Below are 20,955 nucleotides of genomic sequence, written 5' to 3' on the forward strand. Positions count from 1 at the left end.
CCCATGTACTTAACCCAATGGTGGCAAAATTCACAAAAAAGCAGTATGTCAGGTGACACTTCAGGTGTGTGTGTGTGTGTGTGTGTGTGTCTGTGCATGCATGCGTGCGACTTGAAGCGCTGTATTCCTCTGGTCATGTGTGAAGGAACGGCCGCGCTGAGCTCACTAACTTACAATGAAGCCCCTTCAGCTGCTGAGGTCTGTCAGCACTCTGTGTCTCTATCTCTCTCTGTCGTTGTCTCTCTCTAACACACACACACACACACACACACACACACACACACACACACACACACACACACACACACACACACACACACACACACACACACACACACACACACACACACACACACACACACACACACACACACACACACACACACACACACACACACACACTCTCTCTCTCTCTGAAAGATCAGCAGATACACCTCTTCAGGTGCACCGGTGCCTGTGGCTCCTTTGCTACCTGCATGTGTCTGTGAAGGGGGAAAGTTTCCATCTGCAAATGAGGGGGTTTTTAGTCTAAGAAAGCCATCGAGGTAAGACATAGTGGGCCTTCCACTTCATCTTACCTCGACGGCTTTCCATGGCTTTCCTACTTAGTGTGTCGGGAAGGATCAGGGAAACAGTGGAAGAAAGATGGGAGGGTGGAAATTAGAGAAGGGCGAAACGGAGAAGAACATTGAGGGAATTCTTCTGCACAAAGAGAGGGGGAGACGGCCAGAAAGGGAAGAAAGATGCTGGCCAGCCGCCAGCTAGTGCCACCAAGCTGTTTTTGTGAGAAGGGTTGACTTAGAAAAGACCTTTCAGGGAGATATAACGGAGAGGGGGCGATAGAGAGAGTAAATCTAACTAATGGCCAGGGTGCAAGAAATGAGAGGCTGCAGCATAAGAGGCCTGCGTCCATCACACTCAATCATTTGGGAACCTGATGCAAATCTCAAAGTTGTGCTATTCTGGGAAGACAGGCATGAGAGAGGGGGAGAAGATAAGTAGGTGGGAGAGAATGGAGGTGGTGCTGGTTGAGCCGCGTGGTGATGGTGCTAACAAGAGGGGTTCTTTCAAAGCAGTAGGATTCAAAAGAGCAGGACAGAATCAGTGCTCCCTTTCACTCACTCCCTCTCCCACTCTCTCTCTCACTCTCTCTGTCTCTCAGACTCACTCTCTCTCCTTTCACACTGTGTCTCTCTGTCCTTGTGTCTGTCTCACCGAAAACCCCAGTTAAGCCTGAAAATGATGGTTTGCTGGACCTATACAGTCCTTGTGTTGCACGCACGCACGCAGCCCGGTGCCCGGACGTGGTCATGGGCAGGTCGCGTGAGGCTGGATGCTGGTTGGCTCCTCCAGATTCCCCGTCACTTGGGTTAGCAGCGGGTAAACCCGGGTATCTCCTTCCCCCACGTGCTCATCATGCCTCTTGTGTCTGTGGTCCACGTCCAGTGTCGTCCACGCAGAGGACCATATACACACTCTCAGCCCGTCAGACTCATTCCACCATATCCAGGAAATAAACAAACTCGCACACACTGAGCAACACCCTGATGAACGGACCTCTCTGACACAGCAGGGAGGAGGAGAGGGGGCGTTGGCCCCGCCTCCTGCTGCCACGTCTATTAATAGAGGCTTGGTGATGATATAAATACCAAGTGCTAGCTGTGGGGAAACAAGTCCTGTGAGGGGAGGTGAATGTTGTGAAAATACATTCCACACGCCTCGAGGTGTGTGTGTGTGTGTGTGTGTGTGTGTGTGTGTGTGTGTGTGTGTGTGTGTGTGTGTGTGTGTGTGTGTGTGTGTGTGTGTGTGTGTGTGTGTGTGTGTGTGTGTGTGTGTGTGTGTGTGTGTGTGTGTGTGTGTGCTGGGGGTTATCGCCATGCATGGTTACATACCTGTGTGTGTCTAAGTTGCCTAGCGCTGCCTGAGAGAGATCGGAGACAATGGGGAGGGCCGGGCATAAGGAGACGAGGGCCCCTCTTAAACCCACTGAACTTCACTCTGTCCTGGGGGAAGTCAGGGCCCTGGAGGCCCCCTCCCCCACCCTTAGCCGCCACCTCACCCTCAATGCAAACTGCAAGTATACGAACACCCACCACCCTATGGGTCCAAAATAAATACAGGATGGAGTAACGATATACCCGGTGGCCGGACCCCCACCCCCCTTCATAATGAAATTCCCTCGCCATGGCTACAGTATCAAACTCCTCTAAACAAGGAAGTGGCTTAGGCCTGGGTTAGTTTTGCCGTGGTTTGGTTTTGCATGTGGGTGAAGCGCGTGTCTAATAAGTTGCTGGTGAGAAATAAACCCATGTCTCTTTCTCACCCCTTTTTCAGCTCATTGTACGCCTTCTTTTCTATAACACACACACACAACCACACTTTCACAAACAACAATCGCGCCCACTAACAAGCTTTCATAAGCAATGAATGCACACGCGCATGCCCACGTGTGCGTATGTGTCACATGTGGAGCCCCGATCTGCGCAGAGTCACTTGCAGTTGGCCCACAAGGCAGCCATAGTGCAGGGATGCGCTCATGCAAACCCCAAACAGCCATAATCATACATCTCACGCTGATGTGGGTTACATCGTCACAGAACACAGGCTTGTTCCACAAACCCACATTTCCAAAGGGACTCCAATTGCTCATCTGCCCACTGGCTGTGTTCAGCTCTCAATGCACACGTGGACAATGAAAAACAAAGCCATGCTAGAGGCTGAGGTCGTGCTGTTTAATTCGAAATGGCACACGCTTGTATTACAAAGACAGAAGTTGTCTTGTCAATTCAGGGGTTCCCTTTCTCTCTCTCTCTCTCTCTGTATCTCTCTCCTTTTGTCTTCATCTCTCACTCTGTATTTGTCTTTGTCTCTTTCTCTGTCTCTCTCGCTCTGTCTCTGTCTCTCTATGTGTTTCTCTGTCTCTCTCTCTCTGTTTCTCTGCCTCTCTTTCTCTCTCTTCCTTTCATTGCAGGAAGTCATGCGGAAATATAAGGTTTACCAAGGGGGGGGGGGGGGGGGGGGGGGGGGGGGGGGGGGGTGTGTGTGTGTGTGTGTGTGTGTGTGTGTGTGTGTGTGTGTGTGTGTGTGTGTGTGTGTGTGTGTGTGTGTGTGTGTGTGTGTGTGTGTGTGTGTGTGTGTGTGTGTGTGTGTGTTACAGAGGGGAACCTGACAGTGTAGTTTGGCTAAATCCCCACTTTAGTCTTCCAGATTTTGAAGTGTCAAGTCCCACGTCAGCGATTCCCAAGCTGTCACCACGAGGATATGAAGCACGTCCCTCTAGCTATGGTGCAACACATCTGTTTTTAGCCTCAGGAACGCCAGAGATCCTCGACCCTGTAGCCTCCCCCAGATGTCGAGTTAGGGATCTCGCTTTCTGATCCAAAGCTCGTAAGCACATTCAGTCCATACAACAACCATCACAATACACACACACACATACACATACTTACACACGTACACACTTGCACACACACACTTACACAAGACTCACCCACTTAGTCGACAAGTCACACACACACTTACACAAGACTCACTCACACACTCACTCGACAAGTCACACACACATCCACGCACACAAGTCACACACTCACACACAGGATAAGTCTCACAGACACACACACTCCTCCACAGAGTGTCCCAGGTTCAAAGCCCCCTGGTTGAACAGGATCGGTGGGCCCTTGCAGGACGCCGTGTGATGCATTGATCCGCTGTGCTGAGATCATGTTCTAGCCCTCCGCCTGCTTGATTGGAGGGTACCTCCCTGCTCAATAAAGTAGGTACGTCAGACCCAACCGGGATGGGGGTTGACCTAGGCGGTGTCACCCAGGGGCAGGACCCATATCCACCATACATATATTCTATATGGGCGGATTACTATGTTGACATCACATGGATCACAGTTGAGCCTCGCAGATACGCACAGTCACATACGTTGCTGTTGTTGACTGAAGGGAAGCACCTTGACTCTGTGTCTCGGTGGTGCTCTGAAGTAAACAGAGAGCAGTAGAGGAACAGCCCACTGCAGAAAGCCTGTGTGTCAGAGAGATAATCCTTTTTCGAACCCTCTCCCAGACCGCGTGCAGAGCGAGGAGGTGCACCCGGCCCCCTGCCTTGTGCCCTGTTCACACACAGACACACACAACATCACCAGGTTGTGGGCCTTCTCTTCCTCTTTCCTCATTTCCTCGCAGACCAGTGGTCTCTATTCTCCTGTCTCTCTCTCTCTCTGTCTCTGTCCCGCGCCCTTCCTCTCCCTCTCTCCCTCTCCGTTCCTCCCAAACATGCCTTGCCTTCCACTAGTCCGATGAGTGCAAAGGATCTCTGATCTACCCTGTCGGTGGTCACAGTGATCCATCCATAATGTTCCAGTACAGATATGTTCTAGTGTAGTCGTCCGCAGCCCCTCTGGTGTTTTGACATGGAGATGATCCCATGTGGGTCTCTTCCTTTCTGCCTCGCTCTTTAGCTCCCTCTCTTACACACAAGCACACATGCACACTAGAGCTCTGCCGAAACCCGAGCCGGGCCCAGCCCGGGCCAGCCAAGGCCCGAGGAATGGAGGGGACATTCCGACCCGACCGAACCCTTGGGTCCGGCCGGTCTCGTGGTCAGAGATATTACATCTTATTTTATTATTCTATTATGGTGCTCAGTAGTTACATTAACATTCAGAGAGTTAAGCAGACGCTTTTATCCAAAGCGACTTACAATATATTGCTGACGATAGAGCACATTTGATAGGTTACCCATTCTTTCTATATATATATATATATATATATATATATATATATATATATATATATATATATATATATATATATATCAGTCACTGATCGATACATGATTAGGGAATAAACACTCGCTTCCGTGAAGCACTATCAATGATCACATGCCGTATTCCGTCATTCAAGTTTCTCTGTAATCCGCAGTAGTCTGATTGTTAATTTCTTGTATCAATCATGATTTATTTGCAGTAAATAGTGAGAAACCGAGTGTGAGAATAATCATACTCACTCTCAATCTCTCTCAAACTCACTCACTCACTCACTTTGAATGAATCGCCATATGAAATCAACTTTATGTAGACCTATTTGATCCAGTTCCCAATTTTGTGTGTGCGAGATAGTGAGAGAGAAAAGTGTGTTCTACATGCACACACATGGATCCAGGATTAAAGAAAATGTTATGTGCACAGAAATGGAGTCATATGCAGTGTTGTCGGATATTGGGCCACACACACACACACACACACACACACACACACACACACACACACACACACACACACACACACACACACACACACACACACACACACACACACACACACACACACACACCTCAGATCGATGGTTTTGATCACTGTTCTCGCTAGGAAGTTGGAACAGCCACTTGTAGATGAAGACACCATAGCAAGTTGCACCAAAATCCTTGTGTGTGTCTCTCCCTAATGGTGTTGGCTGACCTTTGTGCGTGTCTTTGCTTGGCAGGCGACCTGTCTGTGCTTTAGGACGCAGTGTTCTTCAACGTGCCTTGATGAAGTGTAGCAATACGTGCCATTGCGTCAGCACGCACACTAGAGCTGTTGGAAGGAATGTAGGGATTCAGATATAAATCGAATAGTAAAATTAGATGACATGATTGTGACGTGGAGGCGGGTTGAAGGGAAGGGGAGACTTCATTGGTCAGTCAGACTGACTCCTCATCATGCTCCATCTACTACAGAACACAGGTCATGATTTACACACAGACCAGTCAGTGTTAACACTTAACAACTTTGAATAACAGCACAAGTTGTTATTCTTATATTATTGTTTATTTGCGCCCTATATCTGCGACGTATCAACCATCAAGAGGTGTTATTGTGACAGGCCTGAGTGTGACTTCTATTAGCCACATGCCATCCAAACCAAGGTGAACAGCATGGACCAAGAACCACGTCACCACGGTAATGTGACCAAACCTGTCGCGCCAAGAATTCCTGGCTTCATGGTTGGCTGGCCGGGGTGGGATGGGTCAGCCAACTCCCCCGGCCAGGCCCCGCTGCTATTGGAGGAGAAGCCTGGAGTAAACAGGAGGCTCGCTGAGCATGGGCCCCTATACAATGAGAGAGAGAGAGAGAGAGAGAGAGAGAGAGAGAGAGAGACTCTGTATACCGCTTTGACTCCCTCTCTGATAAAGTTTTTATAAGGGACCTATTGTCTCTCATGGAAAAATACTTTTAGTTTATTAGTTACTTTAAGTGCCCTCAGTTTGCCATTTGTATCAGAGGGCAGAAATAATGGATTTTGGAAATGTTAGTGAGCTGTTACATGGTGTGTGTGTGTCGCTGTTTTATTTTCCTTTTTATCTTCATCAAGCTCCTAATGCCTACAAGAAAGGAACGTGGAGAAAGAGAACATAAATGTAATAAGGGAGGAAAGTATGCCAAACGTTGCATCTCAGAGTCTAACTCTCACACACACACACAAAACACACGGCTTAAACACACAGATGGAGGCGGAGAGCGAGACGCCGGAAAGAGAACGTTTCTCTGAACGGAATGGAATGTTCTGTCTGCTCTCCAGAACTGGGCTGGAAGTGTGTGTGTGTAAGTGTGTGTGTGTGTGTGTGTGTTTGTGTTCGCTATGTTGGCAGAGGCAGACCTGTGTGTTTATTTATATGCAGCGTCATGCATGTCCTAGACAGCTGCTGTCCAGTCCCTCTTGCTCCGTCTTTCCTCTGACACTTTGTTTGTGTGGACAACGTCAACTCCTGGATTCATTGGTGACCTTGGTTGTTATGGCAACAAATTATTTTGCATTAATTTCTGGCTCTGGTTGATTGTTATTTCATGCGACCCAACAGTGCTCTTTCGTTTTCTTTTCTTCCTTTGTGTCCCTGTCTGTCAGCCTGTCGTCCCGTTGTCTTTCTGTCTGTCCATCTTTTCTTTGTCGGGCCGTCTGTCTGTTCTCTTCCTGCCCTGGTGCCCTTTGTCTGTCCAGAGAGGTCACTGCACGCCTGCCTTTCGCCAGGTCAAGCCCAGCTCATGCTATTGTTTGGTTGCTCAGATGCCAGATAAGCATTATTCCACGCATTGCTTTGTAAGGCTAAACAGTGTTATGCAACCTGAACGATTGCCCCAACATGTCTCACTGTTGACATTTGACTCAGATTGGTGCTAGTTTACATAATGGGAGATAAAGGCTGTGTGTGTATGGTCGAAAAGAGCCTGCACACGCAAAAATGCACACATACGCACACACGCCGAACCACACGCTGACCTATACTCACCTTAGTATTAGTGGGTGTCGGTCACACCTCTGACGGCTAGAGTGTGAGGCTCAGTTCACTGAAATGGCCCAACCAGAAGGCAGAAGGCAGGATTAGAGGCGGAGCTAAAACAATAAGGTGAGAGAACCTTAAACTCTAAGCACTTTGACCCTTGACCTAAGCTGCAGCCTCCAGGCTTCAGGATACTCATGATGTATGCTGGCATACATCAGAGTGAGTGTTTGTGTCATATATATATACACACACACACACACACACACACACACACACACACACACACACACACACACACACACACACACACACACACACACACACACACACACACACACACACACACACACACACACACACACACACACACTTTGAAAGTGGTGTGCACTGTCGCTGGGTGATGAAATCCACAAGCAATCATGTGAAGTCCCGCCCACCTCTGCTGTATTGCTTAGTTACCCATTCTCCCTCCACCTATCACAAAGGCTGGATCCAGCTACTGGCTCCAAGGCAAAAACACAGGGCCAGTGGAAAGCGTTGTTAGATGTGTGAATAATTCAGACCAATGGGAGGGCCTCATTTCGGAGCACTCACACAGGGTGTTCGGGTATTGGTTCAAGTTCATGGCAACCGTTTGGCAACACACCCTGATGTGTATCTCTCTCACTGTGTCTCCTCCACAGTGGATCGGTGAACTGATAAAAACGTCTCTCACTGGGTAGACCAGCAAACTGTTTGTGGTGAAATGTAGAACTGCTCCGCCTACTAATAAAGGACATAAAACACAAACACATGTCTCTCTGACTACACACCCTCAGAGCACCGAGGCAAAAAAAGGAGAAGGAGAGAGAGGGACTGAGAGGGGGGGAGGGAGAGGGAGACAGTGAATAATTGTTCCCACATGTTGCTGACGGACAAAAAGTTCTGGGTCCCTGAGCTCTGACTGCAGCTGGTCCGAACGCACACGCACACAAACCATCGCGGGCACACGCATAAGCTAAAACACACACACACACACACACACACACACACACACACACACACACAGCTGATGTGCTTGCCTGTGTGAGCAAGGTAACTTGGCATCGGTAGTACTCTGTTCTTAAAGATGTACGTAGTATGCGACAAGATTCAGGTTAGATGAAGATAAGATGCAATGAGACGGAGGAAGAGAGAGAGAAATGCAGGCTGGCTAGATTGTAGAAGTCTTCGAATCTGAGCTGCAGTTCCATAGAGCATTTTAGTTTTATCAATGGAGGAAAAACAACAACTGGCGAGTAACTGGAGTAGTAAACACAGCCCCCTGGCACTAACATATAAGGTCCAACACCCTGTGCGGTGCCAACACAACACTGCCATGTCATCACACCCACCCACAGTCTCCACACTAGACAACCATTGGTTCGGACTGATTAAGGATTGGGCTTTAGATGAGGTAGCTGACCTTTCCCCTGGATGTAAATAAACCTAAATAAATGACCTTTGACTCTTTGTATGTGTGGTTGTTATTCAACGTGGTGGCATGTGAAGTTTAAACCTCACACCCACGTTCCTGATACCATATCTATTAAATACTATCATTATTTAATAATATATGTTAGAAATAATGATTATATCTAATAAACAGAAAATGCATTTCCTGCAGAAAATGCGGTGAGTGCTGCAGTACAAAGTGAGGTTGATTTTTTTTTTTATAAAGCCACATAGATTAAGACATAAAGAAACGTTAAATGGCTTAAATCAAGTGAAGGGATTTGAACAAAAGTTCAAAAGTCTAAATGGAATGCAAATGGTTGGAAACAAATAAAGTGACAGCTGAATGAAAAGCGCAAAGCATTGCTAAAAATGCAGAAAGGTCAAATGAATTGAATTGAAGAATCTGAAAAGTAAAATGTATTGCCTGCCGTGTTCCAATATCCATACTATCCGTACTTACTAGCATAAGTTTGAGTACGTAGGGCGTTCCGATTCAGATCGGGCGCAAATAAGTACTGAAAGGACCCGGATGATGTACCCAAAACGGTCAAATCGCAAAGTGTGTGGCGATGTTCACTTCTCGTATTCAACGGCAGTGTGTGTGTGTGTGTGTGTGTGTGTGTGTGTGTGTGTGTGTGTGTGTGTGTGTGTGTGTGTGTGTGTGTGTGTGTGTGTGTGTGTGTGTGTGTGTGTGTGTGTGTGTGTGTGTGTGTGAGAATTGCGAGCCGGTGGGTGATTAAAAGTAGCTCAATAGAGTGGGGGAAGAACCGCCCAATCTGGCAACACTGCCTGAATGACATCCAAAAGTAGCCCAATCTGGCGGGGAAAGCCGCCCGATCTGGCAACACAGCTGAACGTGATAACCCTCCAGCGTCAACGTAAATCAATGAGACCAAATGAGAACGAAGCCGGTGTGGGTACCGGATTTACTCGGCTGCCAAATCGACTCGGGGTCCTGCGCTTACAGATGACGTATCGACACTTGACGTATCGACACAAGCCAACGGAGAAAACCCGGAAGGGTTGTTTATAAACGGGGCTCAATCATGGACATAAAAAGAAGGCTCAATCCGTTTTGGTTTTGATCTCATTGAACGCAGACCGTTCTTTCGCACAAACAAAGCCATTGGAAACAGGTCTAAAAGCACTGATGAATGCATATGTAACCCAGTTCCTGTTAGGGACTCTTATTCTGAAGGAGGAGAACGGAAGTGTCTGCGTGTGGGTCGCTGTTTTGACTCTGTGTTGGGAGCGCTGGAAATAAAGTGTATCGCCCCGTTCAGTGAATGGAGTTAACCGATTCTTCTTTTATATATAACCCAAGTACATAGCCGCGGGAACGTATTCTCAGCAGGGGGTTCTGGAAAAAAAAACTCAGCCTGCACTAGACTCGCAACTCGCTACATTGATAAAAAAAGATATATAGCAGCGCAGCTCAATTACACCAGTGCATGCGCGCACAGTCGAAAATCGATCGTTGTGTTCACACCATGGTTCACATCCAGCTGCTCACAGAACAAGTTTAGCGCACCACCGCTCCCCTCACACTTTTTCATATAACTTTTTTTCAGCACTAGATCATATGAGCATTAAATAAATGCTGCGTCTCAAAATGCCTTGGACAGCAGCGACGATGACTCGCTTTGCCACGGGCCGAAACAGTGCGGAGCGACCACAGCCAGAGCGAACACAGCGGGGCAGAGGAGTGTCAGGAATAGTCTTTGGTGTACACATCAGTACGGCCTATTTGCACTACTGTTTAGTGGCAATGCAGTGTTTTATTCTATGCCTTTTTATTTTCGTATATTATTTCAATGAATACAATTTATTTATTTATAAAAACAAGATCTGGTCTTCAAATCTTTTTTCCAAATATAGGTCATCTTACAATGGGGTTTGTGTTTATATTCGGACCAATACGGTACAGCGGGCGCTCACATGACGTTAAGCATTTCCTGGTGCATAATGTGACTCTTCAGAACCTAAAATCCCGTTTCTCCCCGTTGACACGACAACACATAACCGGCGTTTTCAGAAATCTCCACTTTGGCCGGAGTTTTTAGAAATAATCATTTTCTGTGATAAGACAGGGCCTCAGACAGGGGGTGCTGCAGCACCCCCAGCACCCCTACTTCCCGCGGTACTGCCCAAGTATATGCAACAATAATTTGTGAACATTAGAAAACAAAAGGAGATCGTTAATACTTGGGAATAACATGGGAATGAATGAAACGCGCATGCGCATTTAAAAGACAGCGTTTACAGGGAGTGCGTCATTATTGCGCATCTAGGACCCTGAGTCGATCTGGCAGCCGAGTCAATCCGACACCCACACCGGTATGAAACTAAAACTGTGATTCTGAATAAAGTTTAAATGATATATTTTTTTCCGTTTAGATATGATTGAAGATACAAGTGTGTAGATTTGTTAAATGGTTTGAACGAAGGTAAATGGTTGAGAAAATGATTGAGTTATGTCGTTTTTAAGAAGTAGTAGCGTCAGAATGGCCAGACGTCTTCAATGAAAATAGCTGAAAACGAAGCCAGTATGAAACTAAAACTGTGATTCTGAAGAAAGTTGAAATGATATCGAAATTCCCTTTAGATATTGTTGAAGATACAAGTGTGTAGATTTGTTAAATGGTTTGAACGAAGATAAACGGTTGAAAATTGATTTAGTTACGTCTTAAACATTGAAGTAGTTGGCCAGGGAGTCAATGGCAGGACGGCTCCACTGTCCTCCCATTGACTCCCATGTTAAAAAAAGATAGTATTTTAAAAGTAGAATATCTTACAAAGTATAAAACATTTAAAAAAATCTGAAAAGAAACGTGTGATTCCAAGCTATTCTGAACATTTTCAAATTGGAATGGAGTCTCTTGGTGAAATATTGAGGAAGGAGATAGGTCCCAAAGTCTGTAGAGAATAATAAAGAAAGAAAGACAGAATAAAACGTATGAAGCACAATAGGTGAGCGCTGCATGCAGCACTCACCTAATTATTAATGATATATACACTGAGATGTATCTCTGTTTGAAGGTAGGTTTTGTTGTGTGCTGAGCTCACTTGGGGGCGAGTGACGAGTGAGGACCAATGAAACGGGGGAGTGAGAGACACTGGGAACAGATGAGGAGCAGATGGAGGGGAGAGGGAGAAGCGTGCAGGGGGAGGAGGGGAGGGAAGACTGATAAAATACCAAGACCTGCAGAGCACCAAAGGTGAGGTGACGCCCTCCGTGCCGCACGCCTCACTCTCCCCCCAGCCCGCTGTCTTGGTTTCTGTCTCGCTGTCCTTTGGGTTTGTTGTCTTCTATTTGCTCCGGTGTTGGCCCACGACTTAAATGGCAATTTGCCTTTATTTACATTGTCCTCCCAGCTGCTGGAAATATTAGTCACTGTGTTTGCGTGTGTGTGCGTATTACATCAGTCCTCCAGAGATGCCGGCGGCGGTAAACAGGGGTCTCAGTGGTATCCTTTCTCAGCTTACCTCATTTTCACATACACTCCCATGCATGCACACAAGCTCTTACACAAAAATATGCAGTCCTACGCATTTGTTTGCGTTTTCGAAGCCCCTCCACAATCCCGTGCAGCTAAGGCAACGCAGCGTGTGCCAGTGGTCCCCGCCGTGGGCCAGAAGTCTGGTCTACAGCGGTGTACCACTTGGAAATGCACAAGTAAACACACACAAACAAGGTCATAGCTTCAGTGTGGCCTCCAGACAGAGGGCCGACGCCTACTGCATCCCAGAGCACTCTGACACATGGCTGCAGGCCTCTGATTGGACCGCTCCCAACCAGAACAAAGTAGCCGACGATCCAACGCAATAACTCCAGTACAGGCCAGGAAACACAGCAATGACCGAACAAACCATGCCGCTTAGCAAGGACACACTGTTTACACTCAAATCATTATAACCACTGTGGCACTGGGGTGTTCACAAAGGAGGATGGAAGTTGAAGGAAGGAAGCAAGGAGCCGAGGAAGGGAGGAAGGAATCATAAGGAGGAAGAGAGAAAGTCAGGAAGGAAGGAGTGTGTGTCGCAGGGCTGTGATAGTTTATGCGGTAGGATGTATTATCGCCTCAGACTCCCCATGGGGCCGGCGTGTTTGTTGAACAGTATAAACCCCCAGGGCCGTTGCTTAAGAGAGAGACACTTGACAATATGTTAAAGGGAAACGGGGGTAGGAGGGGGCGGACTCAAAGATGGCATTATATCACGTAGGGAGTAACTGTCACGCACCGCAGTAGCACAGGGGTTGTCTCGGGTAAATGCGTGTTTGTAAGTGTACGCCTTGCTGTGGTTGTGTCTCTCTGCCCTCTGCTGGAGCCTGTATGGGGCGTGTGGTCCGCTGGGGATGAGGCCCACTATTGTACTGTCCTGAGAAGGCCTCTGTGTCGGTCTGCGTGGATGAAGCACACTAGCAAATATGTGAATGCTCTTTTTCTTTCTACAAATTGCTTTTGGAAAAAGGCTGTGTGTGTTTGTGTGGGAGCGTGAATGACTGAATGGGGGGGGTAGTTCAGAGAAAAGACTATTCTAAGAAGGTCCATGTTTGTGTCACGCTCCCAAGATAACGGTCCAGGAAAATGAAACGTGGGAAATACAAAGTGGACAGCATGTGCGGTCAACTGCAGGTCATCCCTCCTTATTCTGTATTATCCCCCACTACTGCACACAATGTCAAGGGTAAACACATCCCATGACCAAAAGGCCAAATCAATGTCACAATGGTCCATTAACAATGTTTAGATGTACAGGAGACTAAAATCAACTCGTTCTGCAGTCCTTTGCATTATTTTCGTTTTAAATCCCAGACACCCCCACTCCTACCACCACATCACCATATCCCTCCTCAGGCAAAGACAATCCTTTACTGAAATGAACACGACTTAGAACAGCATCAAGACAATTTCCACGCACCGCATTAGAGCGATGCAGTGTTACCCCCAGAACTGTATGGATAAGGCGGCCGCCTTAAAAACACTAGGGCCCCACCTTGACTACCAATGTATTAAAAAATTAAATATATATATATAATTTTTTTTGTATTTTTTTTTTTCATTAACAAAGTACAAAACTCTCGTAGGAGAAGAAAACATAATTCCATCAGGTACAAAAAATATAGATAAACAATGCATTGGTAATGCCATAAAGCTTCTTGAATGAAATTGAAGGTGGGTGCGGAGGATAGTTCACCTCTGTGTCTTCGGAATTGGAACGGCAAGGGGGGGAATGGGGGATCCCCCCCCCCCCCTCGGAAGGAGGGAGTCTTGCCCGGGGCAAAATACCCCCAAAACACCACCTTGACTAAGACAGTTCCAGGGGCAAACACTGCAATGTCTTTATGCACTTGAATGAGATGGACGCCAGTCACATAGGAAAGAACCTCCAGGTGTTGCTTCTCAGGCGAGCTGGGGAATCCCCTCCTATGATCGCCAAAAGGGATGTGTGACTGAATGGCTGAAAGTGGCTTTGGATAAAAGCGGGATATGTTCCCCTCGTTCCGCTGTGACTGACCGGCCTCCTCTCTCTCTTTCTCTCTCTCTCCTGACAGAACTCCATCCGCCACAACCTGTCCCTGCACAGCCGCTTCATCCGCGTGCAGAACGAGGGCACGGGGAAGAGCTCCTGGTGGATGATCAACCCCGAGGGCGGCAAGGGGGGCAAGGCGCCGCGCCGCCGCGCCGTCTCCATGGACAACAGCAACAAGTACCACAAGACGGCCCGCGGCCGCGCCGCCAAGAAGAAGGCGGCGCTGCAGGCGGCGGCGGCGGGGGGCGAGGGGGGCGGCGACAGCCCCTCGGGTCTGTCCAGGTGGCCCGGCAGCCCCGTGTCCCGGAGCAGCGAGGAGCTGGACGCCTGGACCGACTTCCGCTCGCGGACCAACTCCAACGCCAGCACGCTGAGCGGCCGGCTGTCGCCCATCCTGGCCAACCCCGAGCTGGACGAGGGGCCCGACGAGGAGCCCTCGCTGTCGCCCATGCTCTACTCCGGCCCGGGCGGGGCCCTGTCGCCCGGCCACGCCCCCGGGGGCGCCCCACCGCCGGTGGAGCTGCCCCGGCTGGCCGTGCTGGCGGAGACCATGAACCTGAACGACGGCGGGCTGGGGGACGACCTGATGGACGAGCTGCTGGACGACCTCGCGCCGGACGTCCCGCCGCCGACCGCCGGGGCCAAGGCCTCCCCGGGGTTCGGCGTCGTGTCCCAACCCGGCGCGCTGAGCCCTCCGTCCCCCGCCGCCTCCGCCCCCGCCGCGGCCGTCCCGGCGGCCGTCGGCGGCGGCACCAACGGCTACGGCAACTCCATCTTCGGGCCCCACGCGGCGGGAGCCTCGCTGCGCGCCTCCCCCATGCAGACCATCCAGGAGAACAAGCAGACCTCCTTCTCCAGCATCTCGCGCTTCGGCAGCCAGACGCTGCAGGAGCTGCTGAACTCGGAGGGCCACAGCCACAGCGACGTCATGATGACCCAGTCGGACCCGCTCATGTCCCAGGCCGGCGCCGCCGCCGTCCTGTCCCAGGCCTCCCGGCGAAGCCTCCTGCTGCGCAGCGACCCCATGATGACCTTCGGGCTGGGGGGTGTGGCCCCGGCAGGCCAGGCGGGGCTGCTGCTGCCGGGCGGCGGCGGCGGCGGTCAGAGCGCGCTACGCAGCGTCAACAGCCTGGCCAACGAGGTCAACGCCCTCACCAACGCCAAGCAGCAGAACCTGCTCTTCTCGCCGCTGGGCGGTAACGGCTCGGTCACCATGCAGATCGACTCCTCCATCTTCCTCAACGGCACGGTGGGCGGCGGCGGCGGCGGCGGCGGCGGCGGCGGAGGGACCTGCCAGGACCGCTTCCCCTCGGACCTGGACCTGGACATGTTCAACGGCAGCTTGGAGTGCGACGTGGACTCCATCATCAGGAACGACCTGATGGACACGGACGGCCTGGACTTCAACTTTGACTCCCTGGTCAACATGAACGGAGGGGGGGGCTTCACCACCAGCACCAAGCAGAACTCCCAGAGCTGGGTGCCGGGCTGAGCCCCTGCCACCCGACCCCCTTCCTGGACAGGGGTGTGAGAGCTGGCGGAGGACCGGGCACTTATAAGGGAGGGGGGAGAGGACTTACTGTAAACCTTGAAGAAATTCATCCATGTTTCCTTTAATTTAACATTGTGGCTGACAAGACTAGTGGATTGCTATTCATTTGTAACTTGAATACCACGGAAAATGAACTTGTCTTGTCGTTAACGACGACAATCTGATATTCATAAGCTCTTCAGGTCCCGACTGTGGTTGCAGGCCCCCAGACGAAAGATCAATCACTCAACCCGTCCTTGTTTTGCCAAACCTGCCGTGAGCACAGCCTAGAGTCCAAACCCTCGGTTTACAAAAGACTCCTGGTGAAGAGCTTCAGCCTCAGTCAGACCACCAACAGGACTATGGAGGACAACCATCAGCCCCAATAACCACCATGCAAATCCCAGTATGACGAACTGGCCTCAGAGTTATGCAATTGTTTTTCTTTTGTTCCTTTTCCTTTGTATGGACACCCAGTCAAACGACGTTCAACTATGGACAAGTGATCTTCATCTGAAGGTCCTGGACGCAAAGACAAGAAGTGAAGTGGAAGATGTTCCTCCTGCAAAAAATGACTCAAAAGCGATGTGATGTCAATCTAATCTAGTGGTTTTACTTTGATTTTGTGCTACCTTGAAAATCCTCCCTCTTTTTCTTTTACGAAATGTCTGTCATGATTGTTTCTTGCATCATACATATGTAAAAAAAAAAAACATGCATACATAATATGGTGATAATGTATAGAATGACCACTCATGCCAACCGGACACACAGACAAAGCCCTTTACCCCAATGAGCAGAGGTTCATAGCTCTTATGAAGTAGTTAGATTATACTAGTCCCTGGGTTCTGTTGTTTGCCTGATAACTCACAAACTAAATTGACTTGTAGAATATAAAGAAAAAATATGAATATGTAGAATTGCATTCAGTTTTTGTGTTTGTGTAACCGAAGACAAAAAAAAGGAGGGAAAATCTGCCACATTTGTACAGCAAGGTGTATGGCAAGGTGCTCGACTTTGCGCGGGCAGTGGGGGATTTCTGGGTCGAGAGGAGTGGAAGTACAGTCTGCTCTCCTGAAGCTATGGTGGATGGGTTCCGTCCAGTTCAATTTTAGCACAGCAAACATATGTAGCCAAAATCAATACCTGGGTCCTAAGGTTGTGAACATTTCCACACCATGACGGGTGCTCTATAAAACAGTGTTTAATCCTGCCCTGGGAGAAAGCACCTCTTTCCCCCCATGACCTACGGATTCAAGGCTGCAGCCACAAGTGTAGCATGGCAAGATGGAACCTATAAGATGTGAGGCTATCGGTTGTAGCATCCTCCCTCTAGAAGCCATTTTGTCTCTTGAGCAAAAACAATATAAGCTAACTGTATAAATTGCCAAATTACTTGAAACAAACAGTAGGACATGCTGGCAGCCAAATCAAGAGAGAAACCCACACACACACGCACACACACACACATGCTTGCATTCACTTTCTCAATCTTGACACATGCATAGAGTGAAATTCAAGCACAGGGATAGGTATTTGTTTGTACCTCTAGCTAAATTTCCTATCAAGAGCTTGTGGAGCCTGTTATGCATTGTTAGCATCACTCAGGGGGGGGGGGGGCAGGCGTTAACCAAAGTAACACAAAGTCCCGGCTTGGGGGGCTGTGAAGCTTCGTGTTCTCAATTTGTAACCTGTGAACGATTCATTGGGACTTTTTTGGGGAGGAGGAATTTAATGGATTAGATAACCATGGGATCAGAGCCTGCAAACAAGGGTTTTTTATTAGTGTCCACTTCCCACATGGTAGGACACACACACACACACACACACACACACACACACACACACACACACACACACACACACACACACACACACACACACACACACACAACCCACTTTGTGGACACGTCCGGTGCGCCTACACTTTCTGAGTAAACATTAAGTGGTTATTTGTGATTGTGTGTGTCTGTTTAAATTCTGGACAATTCTGTTCCTATTTCCCTTGTTACTTTTGTTTCTTAAGTTCATTTGACTTATTTCACAAATGGGAACAAATACTTTGGTAATCCCTCCTTCTGCGTACAGCACATCCTCCGCCCCCGACCTCGCCGTATACATGTTGTATTTATGCATCATGAATCGTGTGAAATGCATTTATAACTCAGACGCGTTTTCTCATATATCCTCATGTAGTACTCATGTAGTACTCATGTAGTACTCATGAGGTACTTGAGCCTCTTGCAGGATGTATAATGGACGCCCCGGAAGGCGAGCGCAATCAGTGTTGGAACAGCGCCAATTTAAGAGGGGTTTTGTTATTGTGTTTGTTTTTGTTTGTTTGTTCTCCAAGATGGCTGACATCACGGTAGATGGTTGTAGCATCTGGATGCCCCGGTACCTCTTCTCTGTTCGGGGACGTTGCCCAATTTCTTTGCCCCCCTGCTGTGTAAAAGTCGATGTAAAGGAGGTGTGTATGAGTTTCTTTGTGTGTGGTGTGTGTCACGCCCAGGCCCAGAAGGGGCGGGGGCCAGACGCGTGCGTGGTTAGCTAGAATGACCTGCTGTGAAACTCTACCCAAGGTGCAGTGCATGAACTACCTGTGCCCTGCCCCGACGGTTCTGTCTTCACCGAAGCCCAATCCAGTAGACAGTTGAAAAGACCTGTCTCTCATTCAACACACTAGAAACACCCACTGTGTGTGTCTGGTGTGGTTTTTTCAACACACAAGACACCCCCGTATTGTGTGTCTAGTTTCTTGATAAAGGTTACATTCAACCCCCAAGCGCTTTTGTATAAAAAACAACTGAAAAAGTAAAACTACATTGAACGGGGGCTTGCTGTACCAGTTTCACAACTGTGTGGGTTCCTCCTCTTCACCGACTGTATTCTGGGGTGTGAATAACCGCTTGGTGCAAACACACACAGGTGGGAGCCTATTCAATATAATAATAATAATAATAAATTTAATTTAGAGGCGCCTTTCAAGGCACCCAAGGTCACCTTACAGAGCATAAAGTCATCATAAATCGTTTAAAAACAAGACATTGTGGAAAATTTTCACATTCACAGACATTTTCTCCAGCTCCACATCATGGTGTTCAGCATGATGGGAGGGAGGCCATGTGAAAGAGCTGATTTTACATTTTCTGTTGGAGAGGATAATCCCGAACTCCTTAAGAGCTATCCCCTTTTCCCTGTTCATGGATTGGCTAAAATACCAGGAACACCTCTTTAAAAAAAAATATTTACGTGAAGACGACTGACCCAGGTGAAGTCCCTCTGTTCTTTTATTTATTTTTTGTACCTATTTATATCATCTTGTCTTATTGGGGCCTCGGAGACAAATAGGGATACTTTGTAGGAAAGTGTTCCTGATTATTTTGTGCACAACGTGTATAATGTATAGCCATTCTGAAGACTTCTGACGCCCTCTTGAAAACACATGAACCTTTATTGGAGGGAACTGGCAGCTGAAAGGTGCTTTCACACTGTTAAACAAGACGGGGCCCCAAGTTCATAATGCAACAGTGAAACACCAATCTCACTTCATACACGTCATTTTGACGTAAGGTTTTCAAAGAAACGTTTCCTCCTGAAAGACATGTTGGAAAACGCTCTCCCCAAAAACCAGACTAGCTAGCAAACTCCCGGGCTAAAAGTTGGTGCTAACCCGATTCATGATATGTACGGTGTGGGGTGTGAACATTCCCATAGCACTGGGACGGCCTTAAAGGAGCAGTGCCAGTGTGTAGGATTTGGTGGTACCTAGTGGTGAGTTTGCAGATCAACCAACTGACTATCCCCCCGCCCCCGCCCCCGCCTTCCAGCGAGGTAGGAGAAGCTATGGTGGCCAGTACTGATCTGAAAGGTGCCAGGTGCCAGGTTCTTTAAAATAATGTAATCTTCTACAACAGGTCATAGCTAGGGAGTAAGCTAGCGATTATGATTGTTTACTGTTCCGCATTGGTGTTTGATCGCGTTGTTTTTTGTGTGTTCTGGGCGACCTATGTAGATATAAGGAGTTCATTCTAAGGTCATATTAGATTATATATAATTCAATTATTTTACATTTCTTCCAAGTCAGTTCCACTCAATGCCACTAAATTCTACACACTACCCCTTTAAACTTCTCTTTGCAGTCTGAGCGCCGTGTGAACACATAGACAGGCCTCTTCTCCTGTTAATCTCCCTGTTGGACACGTGTTCGCTATTTTCTCTATATCCCCGGCCTACACCAATGCCCCTTTACACCCTGTTAAACCCTGCTCCCCCCCACCCCCCCCCCAGTAACCTTGCTTCTTCTCGACTTGACGTTAGTTGGTATTTTTCCTCTGTATTCCATTTTTAATTGTAAAGTAGTTTGTATAAGAAATGGTGCGCATGTAAATAAAGCTTGGTGAGGCTCCACACTCCTTTCGATGTCTTTGGCTTTTTGTTAATTTCTTTACTCCTTCATTTCATATTCAGAAATAAGAGACACACGCATTAAGTTTTCAGCAAATCGGCACACCACAGGAGACGAGCAGGGCAGGAGGGCTTTGTTTAAAAACAATGTTACTGCCATCCCTGCTAGCAGTCCTCACTTTATCCATGCTGCCGATTCCAGTCCCACAGACTAAAGCACACAAAGGCTCTTCTAGATTAGTGTAGATCTGTGTTCTGCAAATGTAACCGTGCACCCCCTCTTTAGCCTGATAATCCCCCCCCCACCCCCTTTGTTTGTGGGAGATCCCAGCAGTCAGCCAACTCCCTGTTCTACCCCGTTTCCTCGAAGCCCACTCCTTGCACAATGTGGGTTTTCTGCGAACCCCCAAGTGAAGAACAAGACCGCTAGCAGCTGACAGCAGACGGGTACACCTCTTCCTGGGATATTGTGACATATACAGAACATAGCTGGAGGCTGGAACAGTCAAGAAGAACATGGAGTTGTGTTATTGGTGTAGGTTATGTAGGAGTTAACAACACAGATAATGGAGACTGGGATTTTGTTTCCAAAACACATTGTGACACACTGGAGGACAAGAACTAAAAATCGAGGCCGGACAAAGGCTCAAAGCTTCAGAATGGAACAAAAGATAAACTACAAACATAACAACAATGTGTTGCACTTGGTGTAACTCTGGGGTTGAGTTGTACCCAGGCCA

At 48.3% G+C, this 20,955-nt stretch overlaps 1 protein-coding gene across 3 annotated transcripts in view; it reads left to right on the top strand.

The window, feature by feature from the left end:
* foxo3b (forkhead box O3b) overlaps positions 1-20,249 on the top strand; it is a 34,482-nt gene extending 14,233 nt beyond the window's left edge. For all 3 annotated transcript variants that reach the window (XM_056580835.1, XM_056580833.1, XM_056580834.1), the window contains one exon: positions 14,300-20,249. In XM_056580835.1, coding sequence (XP_056436810.1) covers positions 14,300-15,769 — 1,470 coding nt within the window. In that variant the 3' untranslated portion in view covers positions 15,770-20,249. The remainder of the gene's footprint in view (positions 1-14,299) is intronic.
* The last annotated feature ends 706 nt before the right edge of the window (positions 20,250-20,955 follow it).

Source organism: Gadus chalcogrammus, chromosome 21 (assembly GCF_026213295.1).
Source record: "Gadus chalcogrammus isolate NIFS_2021 chromosome 21, NIFS_Gcha_1.0, whole genome shotgun sequence".
Lineage (NCBI taxonomy): Eukaryota > Metazoa > Chordata > Actinopteri > Gadiformes > Gadidae > Gadus > Gadus chalcogrammus.